This window comes from Neofelis nebulosa, chromosome 16 (assembly GCF_028018385.1).
Source record: "Neofelis nebulosa isolate mNeoNeb1 chromosome 16, mNeoNeb1.pri, whole genome shotgun sequence".
NCBI classification, from domain to species: domain Eukaryota; kingdom Metazoa; phylum Chordata; class Mammalia; order Carnivora; family Felidae; genus Neofelis; species Neofelis nebulosa.
In genome coordinates this window covers 38,562,554-38,574,947 of record NC_080797.1, presented here as the reverse complement: position 1 = coordinate 38,574,947, position 12,394 = coordinate 38,562,554, and the positions used below count along the sequence as shown (strand labels likewise).

The following is a 12,394-nucleotide window of genomic DNA, read 5'->3' as shown; positions in this document are numbered from 1 at the left end:
TGCACGACGGGAGAAGGCTCCCGGCCACGCCAATCGCGGGTGCCCAGGACGCCCCGCCCCTGCAGGCCGGAGCTCTTAGTGGAGATTCCCGCTCCGGAGGCGGCGCGCTCGCTCCGCCCAGTCCCCGGCCGGAGTCCCGGCCCCCTGAGACTCACTCGGGACACTGGAGAGTGGACGCGGATGAGGAGCGGTGAGTGGGCTCTGACGGCCAGTCCAGAGCCGTGTCCCGCTCGTCATCGTCAGGCCCAGCCAATCAGCGGCCAGGGGGCGTCATTAAAGGTCCGAAAGAGGGTCCCCGGACCGGGAGATGTGAGGAGGTTGTCGCCTTCGTTTCTGTCGGGCCGAGGGCCATCTGGAGTGTGGGAGGGTCGGGGAAGAAAACGCCCACATTCCTGGAATGTCTCAAAGTCCCGAGAGCTTCCCCATTTGAACCCACTGGGTTGCAGTTCCCCCGCGGAGTTATCAAGGGCGGGCGAACCCACTGACCAACTCACGTTGGTAAAACCAGGGATTGTCAGAGCGAAAACCGAACTGAGATGGCCCAGCAAACACCCGTTTGACTCGCGGAAACAAGCCCAAAGAAGAATCGCGCAGCTGGTTAGTAAAAAAGAAAATACGTTGGATATCATGATTTTTTTATGTTGTTGAAACGTCTATTAACAACCTGTTTAAAGGTAATTTTTGCAAAGATAATAATGTCAAGGAAAAAGGGTCACAAAATACAAGCTCTGGCTTTAGACAGCCTTGGTGCAATACCCAGCACTACACTGGACTGTGGGGGCTTAACCTGATCCTAAATCTTTTTAAGTCTTAGTCTCCTCATCTGTAGAATGGAGGTTATGCACAAACCTCAGAAAAGCTTTTCTCAAACATTTAGTCTCAGGATCCCTTTACATTTTTTTTTTTTTTTTTTTTTTTTTTTTTAGTAAAGCGTACGCCCAACGTGGGGTTCCAATTCACGACCCCAAGATCAAGAGTCCCATGTCCTGAGGACTGAACCAGCCAGGCACCCCAACATTCTTCAAAATTGGTTAAGAGTGTTTGTTTATGTGGGATATTCACTGGATTAGAAATTAAAATTGAGAAATTTAAGAACATGTATTAATTCACCTAAAATAATAATAAACCAATATATGTTAATATGTTTTATGAAATATAACTACACTTCCCCCAAAAAATTAGTAGAGTGTCATTGCATTACAATTTTGCAAATCTCTTTAACGTCTGGCATAATAGAAGACAGCTGGATTCCCATACTTCCTCCCCATTTTCTCTGATTTGCTATGTTATTTTGGTCTAGGAAATGAAGAAACTCCAGTCTCTCACAGATACATAGTTAGAAAAGGAAGGAGTATTTTTAGCCTTCTCCAATAACTGTGGATACTAGCAAAACTCAACAAACGGTAATTTCTTAAAGATTAATTGCAATGGGGAATCTGAAACCACTCAGAAAATATTGGTTTACTGAATTATGCAGATCTTCCAAATATTGATGCATTTCACTACTCAACATTAAAAAAAATCACATGCATTATAATCATTGATCTCATCACAAAAATCTTGGAAAGCTGTCAAGCTCCCTTTGGTGGATACCAAACACCTTTTGCAAAATTACAATTTTTTCTTGAAAGCTCAAATTTTATCATTGACAAAAGTACTTTAAGTCACTTTTCTTTCATGTGCCAGGCTCATTTCATTCAAATATGCAAGTCTGAATAACTATAGTTTCCCTGTCATTCTTTCAAGCAAAACTTGTGTTCTAAATTTTTTTTAGTGTGTATTTATTTATTTTTGAGAGAGAGAGAGACAGAGCACAAGCAGGGGAGGAGCAGAGAGAGAGGGAGACACAGAATTGGAACCGGCTCCTAGCTGTCAGGACAGAGCCCGACGCGGGGCTCAAACTCAAAAACCCGTGCGATCATGACCTGAACCGAAACCTGACGCTCAACCGACTGAGCCCCCCCAGGTGCCCCACAAAACTTGTGTTCTAAAGTCCATGTCCGTACATCCTGAACACTCCCGATCTTGGAAACTAGCAGGGTAAGCCCTGGTTAGTACTTAGATGGGAAAAAATGGTGTTCTATGGGGGGAAAAAAAAGCTCGTTCGGTTCACACATCTCAATCACACAACCATATACTTCAGTAAGTGGCAGAAGGGTTTTATGTAAAACTCCCATTTCATTACACAGAACATTTAAAAGATACATACTCCAGAAGAGAGATTTCGCAAAATTAATTATTTGTACTGTTTCATAGTTTATGTGAAAGTGGTTTTTCTTTTTTTAAGATTTTTAAGTAAACCGTATGCCTAACAGGGGGCTCAAATTTATAACCCTGGGATCAAGAGTCCCATGCTCTAAGGGGCGCCTGGGTGGCGCAGTCGGTTAAGCGTCCGACTTCAGCCAGGTCACGATCTCACGGTCCGTGAGTTCGAGCCCCGCGTCAGGCTCTGGGCTGATGGCTCGGAGCCTGGAGCCTGTTTCCGATTCTATGTCTCCCTCTCTCTCTGCCCCTCCCCCGTTCATGCTCTGTCTCTCTCTGTCCCAAAAATAAATTAAATTAAAAAAAAAAAAAAAAAACGTTGAAAAAAAAAGAGTCCCATGCTCTACTGAATGAGCCAGAGTAAACCAGCCAGGCACCCTGAAAGTGGCTTTTTTTTTTTTAATTTTTGAAAATGGCTTCTTAATTATTTTATTGCATAGGTGTGGCAGAAGAGAATACCGTGAGTCTAGCACCTTGATTCACACTAAGGTGGCAGCCATCTCACCTGCTGTTGTCTTGGCACCATTAGTGAAAATGTAAACACAGTGAAAAAGCAAATCATGTCTTCATATTATCATGAAAATAGTTCTGACCTTGCAGACTCCCTTAGACCTTAGGCACTCCCAGAGTCTGTGGATTACACTTGGAGAACCGCAGAGTATATCTGCAGAATGTATCCATTCATTCATCAAATATTTATTAAGCCCTTTCTATGGGTCTGGACACTGCTGTAGGCATTATGAATAAAGCAGTGAGCCAAACAGGAAAACACCCTGACCTTATATTATACGTAATATAAGGGCTTAGCATCATTGCCTCATATGTTACTCAATAAATGTCTTTATTTTTTTCATTTTATTTTTTAAAGTTTATTTATTTTAAGAGAGAGAGAAAGTGCATGTGTCCCGTGAGTAGGGGAGGGGCAGAGACAGGGAGAGAGAGAATCCCAAGCAAGCTCCACATGCTGTCAGCACTGAGTCCAACTCCCAACTCGGGGCTCGAACCCACAAACTGTGAAATTATGACCTGAGCCCAAACCAAGGTTGAATGCTTAACCGACTGAGCCACCCAGGCGCCCCTCAATAAATGTTTTTAGGTAAATTTATTAGTGGGCACCCGGGTGGCTCAGTCGCCAAAATGTCTGACTTCAGCTCAGGTCATGACCTCACGGTCTGTCGGTTTGAACCCCGCATCGGGCTTTGTGCCGACAGCTCAGAGCCCGAAGCCTGCTTGGGGTTCTGTGTCTCCCTCTCTCTCTCTGCCCCTGCCCTGCTTGCGTGCTCTCTCTCTCAAAAATAAACATTAAAAAAATAATTTAATAAATAAATGAATATTAAACAATAATTTATTAAACAATTTGAATGCAATAAGGCTTCATAGTGCCATATCTTATGTTTTATTGACCTTATTTTTTCAACTGTAATTTCTAACACTTGATAATGGGGCCAATCTTTATTATACCTAAAATGCTAGGACTTCTTCAGGCAGTTAGCACTTTGCATGAGAAAATCAATCAATGTCAAGGCTATAGGTGCAAGATTTGAGAAGTATAGGTTTTAACTAGAGTCTAGTAACTACCAGGAAGTCACGTGAGAATCACACTGACCAGGGGAGGTAAGAAAGACAGATAGCTCTCAAGTATATTTGCCTTTTAAAAGAGAGTCCTTGTTAGCCCCAAATGACTAAATCCTTAACAATAGAATTTCAAGTAGTAGTTAAAATGAAACAAAGACTCTCACACCCATTAGGAGATGACTACTATCAAAGAAACAGAAAAAGACAAGTAATGGGGATGTGGACAAATTGGAGCCTTTGTGCACTGTTGGAGGGAATGTGAAGTAGTACAGATGCTGTGGAAAAGTTTGGAAGTTCCTCAAAAAATTAAAACCATATGATCCAGGAATTCCACTTCTGGAATTGAAGAAGGGTTAAACAAGCCAAAAACAGATCCAAAATGGAGTCACTCGTGCTCAGCGCGTGTCAACAAACCAAGACTTAAAATCTAACCTAATTTCTGTTTCAGCCCCTCCCAGGAATGTACTCTTAACTGGTCAGGCTAGTGAGGTAACCTTGTGGGCACCAGTGAGGCAATCTGCCTGAAAGACCCCTCCGTCTCCCAAAGAAAGATAAGTAATCTAATTTTTCCTCATCCCTGCCAACCTTCTGTCTATAAAAGCTTTCCATTTGGGGTCACCTGGCTGGCTCAGTCAGTAGAACATATGACTCTTGATCTCAGGATTGTGAGTTGGAGCCCTGTGTTGGGCGTAGAGATTTAAAAAAAACAAGGCTTCCAGCGGCGCCGGGATGGCTCAGTCCGTGAAGCGTCCAATTTTGGCTCGAGTCATGATCTCACAGTTTGTGAGTTTGAGTCCCACATCAGGCTCTGTGCTGACAGCTCAGAACCTGGAGCCTGCTTCAGATTCTATCTTCCTCTCTCTCTGCCCCTCCCCCGCTCGTACTCTTTCTCTCTGTGTCTCTCAAAAATGAATAAAAACATTAAAAAAATTTTTTTTAAGCCTTCTATTTTTTATGCTCAGCCCCTTTCTACTTGCTAGATGGGATGCTGCCCGATTCATAATCATTGAATAAAGCCAATTTAATGTTTAAATTTTCTTAGTTGAATTTTGTCTTTTAACACCCAGAAGAATTAAAAGCAGCGTCTCAAAAAGATATTTGTAGGCCATGTTCCGAGCAGCATTATTTTTTTTAATGTTTTTTTTTTTAATGTTTATTTATTACTTTGAGAGAGAGAGAGAGAGAGAGAGAGAGACAGTGTGAGCAGGGGAGGGGCAAAGAGAGGGAGACACAGAATCCGAAGCAGGTCCAGGCTCTGAGCTGTCAGCACAGAGCTGGATTTGGGGCTCAAACTCCCAGACCCCAAGATCATGATCTGAGCTGAGGTCTGAGTTGAAGTCAGACACTTAACCGACTGAGCCACCCAGGCGCCCCAGAGCAGCATGATTTATAAGAGCTAAAATGCAGAAGTAACCCAAAGGGCCAATAATGGATGAATGGATAAACAGAATGTGATATATACATACAAAGGGATATTCTTCAGCCTCAAAAAAAAGGGGGGGTTCTGACACACGCTGTAACATTTGAACCTTGAGAACATTACACTAAATGAAATAAGCCAGTCACACAAAGACAAATACTGTGCGATTCCCCTTATATGAGATTCTTAGAGTAGTCCAAATCTTAGAAAGTAGAATAATGGCTGCCAGAGGTTAGGAAGAGGAGGAATGGTGAGTTTTTGTTTAATGGGTATAGAGTTTCAGTCTTTAAGATGAAAAGAGTTCTGGAGATGGATGATGATGATGGTTGCATTGCATTATGAATGCATTTAATACCACTGAATTGTACACTTAAAAATGGTTAAGATGGGGGGGCGGTGTTCCTGGCTGACTCAGAACGCTGAGCATTGGACTTTTGAGTTTGGGTCAGGTCATGATCCCAGGGCTGTGGTGATCGAGCCCTGCCTCCAGCTCTGTGCTGAGTGTGAAGCTTCTCTCTCTGCCCACATCCGTCTCCCCCACTAGCACTGTCTCTAAAATAAAGTTTTTTAATGGTTAAGATGGTAAATTTTATGTTGTGTATATTTTACCATCATTTTAAAGATTGGGGGAAAATGAAATAAAGAATTTCAGACAGTGGGGAAGAAAATATTTCAAAAGTTCTGTACTGGGGCACCTGGGTGGCTCAGTTGGTTAAGCCTCCGACTTCAGCTCAGGTCATGATCTCACAGTCCATGAGTTCGAGCCCCGCGTCGGGTTCTGTGCTGACAGCTCAGAGCTTGGAGCCTACTTCGGATTCTGTGACTCCTCTCTCTGCCCCTCTGCCTCTCACACTCTATCTCTCTCTCAAAAATAAATAAACATTTAAACAAACATTAAAAAAAAAAGTTCTGTACTTCCCCCACTCCTTAAATCACATGAGAAGCAACTATGTGCTGTGCCTAAAATAGCTACTGTTTATTAGTGCCAGTATATACAGGCATTCCCTTTATACATTACAGTCCATCCCACAGAAATGCTGCAAGGTAGGTCTTAGGTAATGTTTCCATGTTTCAGATTTCTCTGTTGGCTGAGGCTCAGAGAAGTTAAGGAGCTTGTTCAAAGTTACGCAGCAGGCAAAAAGTAGAGACAGAACTAAATCCAGTTCAGCCTGATTCCAAGTCCTTGTTCTTTTTTGCAGCATCAGACTTCCTCTCTTCCCCACATTCCTTGAGATTTTAGGAACTTCATGTGAGAGACACACTTCCTGTGGGCATGAGCAATGTGACTTCAAATGTTGTCTTGAGCAAGATTACTATGACTGAGTTGCTGTTGCCCTTAGAAGGAAAAGAAACTCTGAGGGTCTGAATAACTTAAAATGCCACCATTCTTATGGGAAGAGAAAAGAACTAAACCCATTTGATCCTAAAAGATTTTCAAAAAAGATAACTGTTGCCTAATGGCTTGAGAGTTTGACATTCATCCCTGGCAGAATTCCAGAATAGATCATTAACAAGAGAGCTCTGAGTTGATTGCAGATTCACATAAACCACCTTTTTAGGTGCTCTGCTACCTAAAAAGAAAAGGTACCTTTGACTCCCTTAATTCAAGAATGGTGTAGAACAGCTGTGCAGTGATGACTTCCCCCTATTTTGAAATACCCATATAAAGAGCCAGGATTTAATAACAAACTAGATAAGGTAGACCCAAAACTGTCTTCCTATGATGTACGGTTTAAGAAAATGGCGATATTTAGCCTGGAAAAGTAAGACCTTGGGTGGGGGGGAGACATAAAGGCTGAATTTCAATATTAGAAGGAGTATGAAAGAGGAATTCCGTTTACCGAACAGAACTGTGTACAGCCACACACCCAGAACTAGGAGGAGTAGGTGGTATTTCCACGGAAAAGCCGAATTCAGCTCAATATGAGGAATTCGGGATGGCAGCATTTCACGTAGACAGAATTATAGTTTGGGAGTCAGACATGACATCAAATTGCAATCCCACCACTTTCTTGATGAATGCTATTAGTCAGATTCTACAACCTCTGAGCCTTTTCCGTAAAATGGAAATAGTACTTCCCACCTCCCAGCGTTGCTTAGGATTAAATAACACTAATCAAGACCTTAAGAGAATTCCTAGTGCTGGTGTAAGCACTCAATAATATGTAGCTTATATTATTAGAATTAATTTTTTCATCATTAAAGTTATTACACACAGAACAGGACACTTTAGGAGGGAGTAAGTAGCTGAATTTTTGCCTCTTCATAGACACCCAACCGAAGGTCTCAGGAAGAATTGCCCTCTTCCCTGTTCTCCCACAGCGGTCTTAGCAAAAGTATTATGATATTGTTGAGCTGGGTTTCTTACATGACAATTCTCCAGAGCCCTGCACAGTGCCTGGCTCAGCAAAACTGTTATATACACACAGGCTCCCGCATTCTGAAGTGGAGTACAATAGACTGGTTGCCTTTCCTCTTTACCTCTGATTAGGAGGATATGTGAATATTCAGAGTAAAGAAGGAAAAAAAAATCATCTTCTGGTAGTTCTATTCCTGATTTGATAGGGAAAAGAAGCACAAAAGAGTTAAAAAACAAACAAGCACATCCAACCAAAACCCCACAAATCTGATGTGAAGAGATGAAGGAAGGAAAGCTTGATCACCTGCCCTTTCTGTCAGGTAGGACATTTCATTAATTCACTTAATCATTTATTCAACAAATATTGCTTGACAACTGTATGCCAGGGACTGTACTGGGCATTGAGTATAGGGTGGTGAACAACACGAGGCGGCAAGGTTTCTGCCCTTACAGTAGGTTAGAAAACACAAAACAGACATTAATGACAATAAAGTGGGGTAAACGTTATGGGAGACTGAATTTCCATATGAACAGAGTTGGGCACAGCGAGATACTTGAAGGCAGAACTAAACAGTTTGTCTCGAAGAATAAGCATGGTTTTTTGCCTTTCTCGGTGTCTTGGGAGGTGGCTGGGTGAGGAGTGCTCACGGAGATAAGGGGGTTCTGCACTAGAGCTCTGGCTTGGCGCAGCCAACGAAAAATTTCGAGAAGTCAGGAGGCCCTGATGAGGAAACTACCTGGGGAACCTAACCTAGTCTAAAGAATCAGGCAAGACTTTGAAGGGGAAGTAATTTATAAACACTGAGAAGTAGGAGCCTTACAGAGATTTGGGGCAGAAATTGAGGATTACAGAGATTATTGGCGATTTAAGGTCTGGTGAGAAACCTCTTTAGATTCAAAAATGTCAAGGATTCACGTGAACTGTCCAGAAGTGGTTGATTTTTCGTACCAAGCATCATGGGGCTCGCTCGTAAAACCATACGTTCTAATTCCCTAGGTCGCAACGTTCTAAACTAGAGCCTCTCGAGCGCTTGTTACAAAACTAAAACTCCCCGAACCCCGCGCACACTCCGCGGGGCTGTGTAGGACGCGCGCAGTACTTTGGGTCTTGTAGTCTGGGATGGACTCCAAGTCCCACAGTACTGTGCGGAGGGTCGTCGCGCCTGCGCAGTGTGGGCGGCGGGTAGCGCCGAGTGCGAGGCTCTTTTGTTCGTCCGAGGGGAGGGCCGTTGGCCGGGGCCTGCGGTACGCCGCTTCAGTGAGGGGCTCGACTGCGGCCACCGGCTTGTTGCTTTTCTGGGCGCCACTCCCCCGGCCGGCCCGACGCGACGCGCCATTAGCGCGGCACCGATTCCTCTCGGGCTCTTTGGCGCTGCTCTGAGGTGAAGAGCCCGCTGAAGGAGGGGAAGCGGGGAGCGGGGGGGAGGTGCTCGGCGGCGGTAGCGGCGGCGGTAGCGGTAGCCCTAGGTGAGGGGCCGCGCTTGCGGCCGAGGTCGGGAGCTAGGAACGCGCGGGGTCCCGACCCCTTCCCGCGCGAAGCTCTCCGCCGGGTGCGGGGGTCGGGCGCCGGGCGCGAGAAGGATGGAGAGGGCGGGGCGGGCGGCGTATCCTGAGCTGGAGATAGAAGCGATTCGGGGTGGGCCGAGCACTGGCGGGTCTCTCCTCAGGGCCTGGGTAGACCAACAAGACAATGCTACGTGGTTGGGTGCGCGGCTGCTGGGTTGGGCTGGGGAGGAAACACTTGAGTAAATTGGGAAGGGGACAGGCTGGGCAACCTTGATGCTTGGACATGAGTGGAGAGGGTTGACGGCTGCGAGACCTTCGGTTTCGAACGCAGTCTGAGAATATCGGGTCTGGCTGGGGCCGTCAGAGGCATTTCGCTCGCTGGGCTAAGGAGAAGTAACTTCGAGGAAATTGGAGAGGGGGCTGGGCAGCCCAAGGTGTGCTTCTTGGGGAGATCATCTGCTGGATAACCTGGAGTGGGGGCTAGGAGAGGGAGGGGCGGTGAGGTGCCTGGCTTGGATCTGGAAGGGGAGGAGCTGTTAGGGTAAATAGGGCGGAGGCCCCGGGAGTATTTCAGTTAGGTGTGAAAGGGGCCGCCTTGCTTCCCGATGGGTCCTCCTCACGCGGTGGGGAGGCTGTTAAAAAGAATGTGTGCAGAAAGGATGAAAACAAGATTTCTCCTCTTGTCTAGGCTTTCAGCTATCTTTACTCTTTGATTCCTTTCAGGGAGTTAATATACCAAGTGTAGCGCTTCTGCTTTGATTTCACGATTAGTTCCATAAGTTTTTATCTGGGATCGTTACTGGTCGCAAAGGGCAGTGAAATCATAGAAATGTGTAGATGAGTTCACATGTAAGGAATTAAGTTAGTGAGAGAGAGTGTGAAATGATGTGGGAAGTGGGGAGACAAAGAGGAAAAGTTTGTGAGATCGTGAGATTTGTTTCATAGGCTCTTGTGATTTTTAGCCAGCCTTTCTTTGTTGTTGGAAAATTTGAATACAAAATGAGCAATACTTCTTCAGAGCTTCAAATGAAGATTTTTCATGGACGGCTTTATTTGCGGACTTGTATTGGTTTAGCTCAATTGAGGTGGAGTTTACAAAAGGTCAGTTGTACTGGAAACTCTGGTCAGGGGTAGGATAGCCTCCTCAGTTGTATTAAGAATCATGCTACCAGTTTAGAATAGCTCTGAAAAGGTCCAGTGTTTTGGAATAGAAGCATGAATATTTTGGAAAATTAGTACCTGTGTTCCTCCCTAGGTGCTTGCAGACATTTATATTGTAAGTAGTATTGTTAAAGGGCAACTTGTTGGAACTGGTAGCACCTTACTAAAGCTTTAGGGCAGGTTCAGGGTCTTCATTTCCGATTTTCCTTTTGGTGCCATTTTTCTTCATTGATTGGCTGCTGTAGCCTGAATTGTTTTTCATTAAAGATGTAAATAGTGTGTAGCCTGGTGCTTCTAGCTTCTTGATTGAAAGGGACCAAGTAAGAATACCTTAGACTTCTGCATTTTTGACTGGAAGATACTGGTAATTGTCTAACCAAACCTCTAAAAAGAAGCTACCGTTATATAAGAGCACTTGGGCTGATTCATTTGGAAGAGCATGTGACTTTTGATCTTAGGGTCGTGAGTTTGAACCCCACACTGGGCGTAGAGATTACTTAAAAACAAATAAATAAGCTTAAAAAAATAAAAAGCAACTATTATACCTTGTGCCCATTTTAGGGACCAGGAAAGTGTTTCTTTTTCACTTCATACCGTTTAAAAAGAATTGATTCACTTTTGTCATTCTCTAGTAGTTTATCCATCAGAATCTCACCTTTTTTTATATACTATCTCTGGTAGTATAACAGATTTTGCATTAGGCTTGATAGATTTTCACTTCATAGGTTATTTCTCTAAAGAGTTTTTGGAACAAAATGCTAATGGCTAGTATGTGGGCTCACATAGAATGGGGCTATGCTTCTTGTTCATCTAAATGTAGGTAGTTTATAGATTGTTGAGTATATGGCTTTGAGATCCTTTCTTAGAATTCCGTGTGTTAGCAGAATGAATTAATGTGCATTTATATAATTAGTTTTCCTGTCTTTGATCAATAACATTGGGTAGAGTATAACTGTTGTCCTTGGCATGTTTGTCTTAACAGTTAATTTTTTTTTTAAGTTTTATTTATTTTGAGAGAGAGAATCCCAAACAGGCTCTGCATTAGCATAGAGCCCGACTTGGGGCTTGAACTCATGAACCGTGAGATCATGACCTGAACCAAAATGGAGAGTTGGATGCTTAACCAACTAAGCCACCCAGGCGCCCCTGTCTTATTAGTTTTTATGTACTCAGCTTGGTGTGCAGATTGTGCAAGTGACCATTTTAAAAATACCTTAGGTGAGGACCTGGAGAGGCCCCAGGTTCTGGATTTTAACAGCAAGCTATATAATTTGAATATTTTGTTTTAGAAGTATCTTGAAAAATCTTTTGGGGTCTTTGCATAAATTTAAATAAATAGTATTTCCAGGGGCACCTGGATGGCTCAGTCGGTTAAGCCTCCAACTCTTGGTATCAGCTCAGGTCATGATCTCACAATTGGTGAGTTTGAGCCCCACATCGGGCTCTACGCTGATAGTGCAGCTTGGCATTCTGCTTGGATTCTCTCTCTGCCCCTCCCCCACTCAAGCTCTCTCTCTCTCTAAATAAACAAACAAACAAACTTAAAAACAATTGTATTTCCAGATAGTGATGTCTACTGAAAAAGTGAATAGCCTCTCCCAAAATTGGAAAAGTTATTCAAATATGGGCAAAATTCAGATCCTGTTAGTATTTGAATTGAATAATTTGTGTTAAATCTTTACTGCTTTCAGCTTTTATGATTTTTTGTAAAGTTTATTTATTTACTTAGAGAGAGAGAAAGAAACCGTGTGCACACGAGCAGGGGAGCAGAAAAGAGAATCCCAACCAGGCTCCAGACTGCCAGCATGGACATCAATTCAGGGCTCATTCCCAGGAACCATGAGATCATGACATGAGCCGAAATCAAGAGTTGGACACTCGACTGACTGAGCCACCCAGGCGCCCACTTTTACGATTTGCTGACCAAGGGGGGGTAACCTAATTTGTCTGTGAAATTGTGCCTTTCTCTTTAATAATAGCTAACACATTGAGAGCCTAACAGAACTGTGGTATTTGAGAGGTTAGTGTCAATAATCTGGTTTTGTTTTGTTATCTGTGAATGCTTTGGTCACTGCTTTTAGTTCCATCTTAGCTGGGACTCCTGCGTGGCT

General features: G+C 43.7%; 1 protein-coding gene across 3 annotated transcripts in view; it reads left to right on the top strand.

Moving 5' to 3' along the window:
* Positions 1-90: 90 nt before the first annotated feature.
* CBX1 (chromobox 1) overlaps positions 91-12,394 on the top strand; it is a 29,951-nt gene continuing 17,647 nt past the window's right edge. The window contains exons 1-2 of one of the 3 annotated variants that reach the window (XM_058705583.1): positions 91-597; positions 1,301-2,314. In XM_058705583.1, coding sequence (XP_058561566.1) covers positions 181-597; positions 1,301-1,336 — 453 coding nt within the window. In that variant the 5' untranslated portion in view covers positions 91-180 and the 3' untranslated portion in view covers positions 1,337-2,314. Of the gene's footprint in view, positions 598-1,300; positions 2,315-8,787; positions 8,999-12,394 lie in introns of those variants that run through there. The other 2 variants (XM_058705582.1, XM_058705580.1) reach the window with 2 other exon arrangements.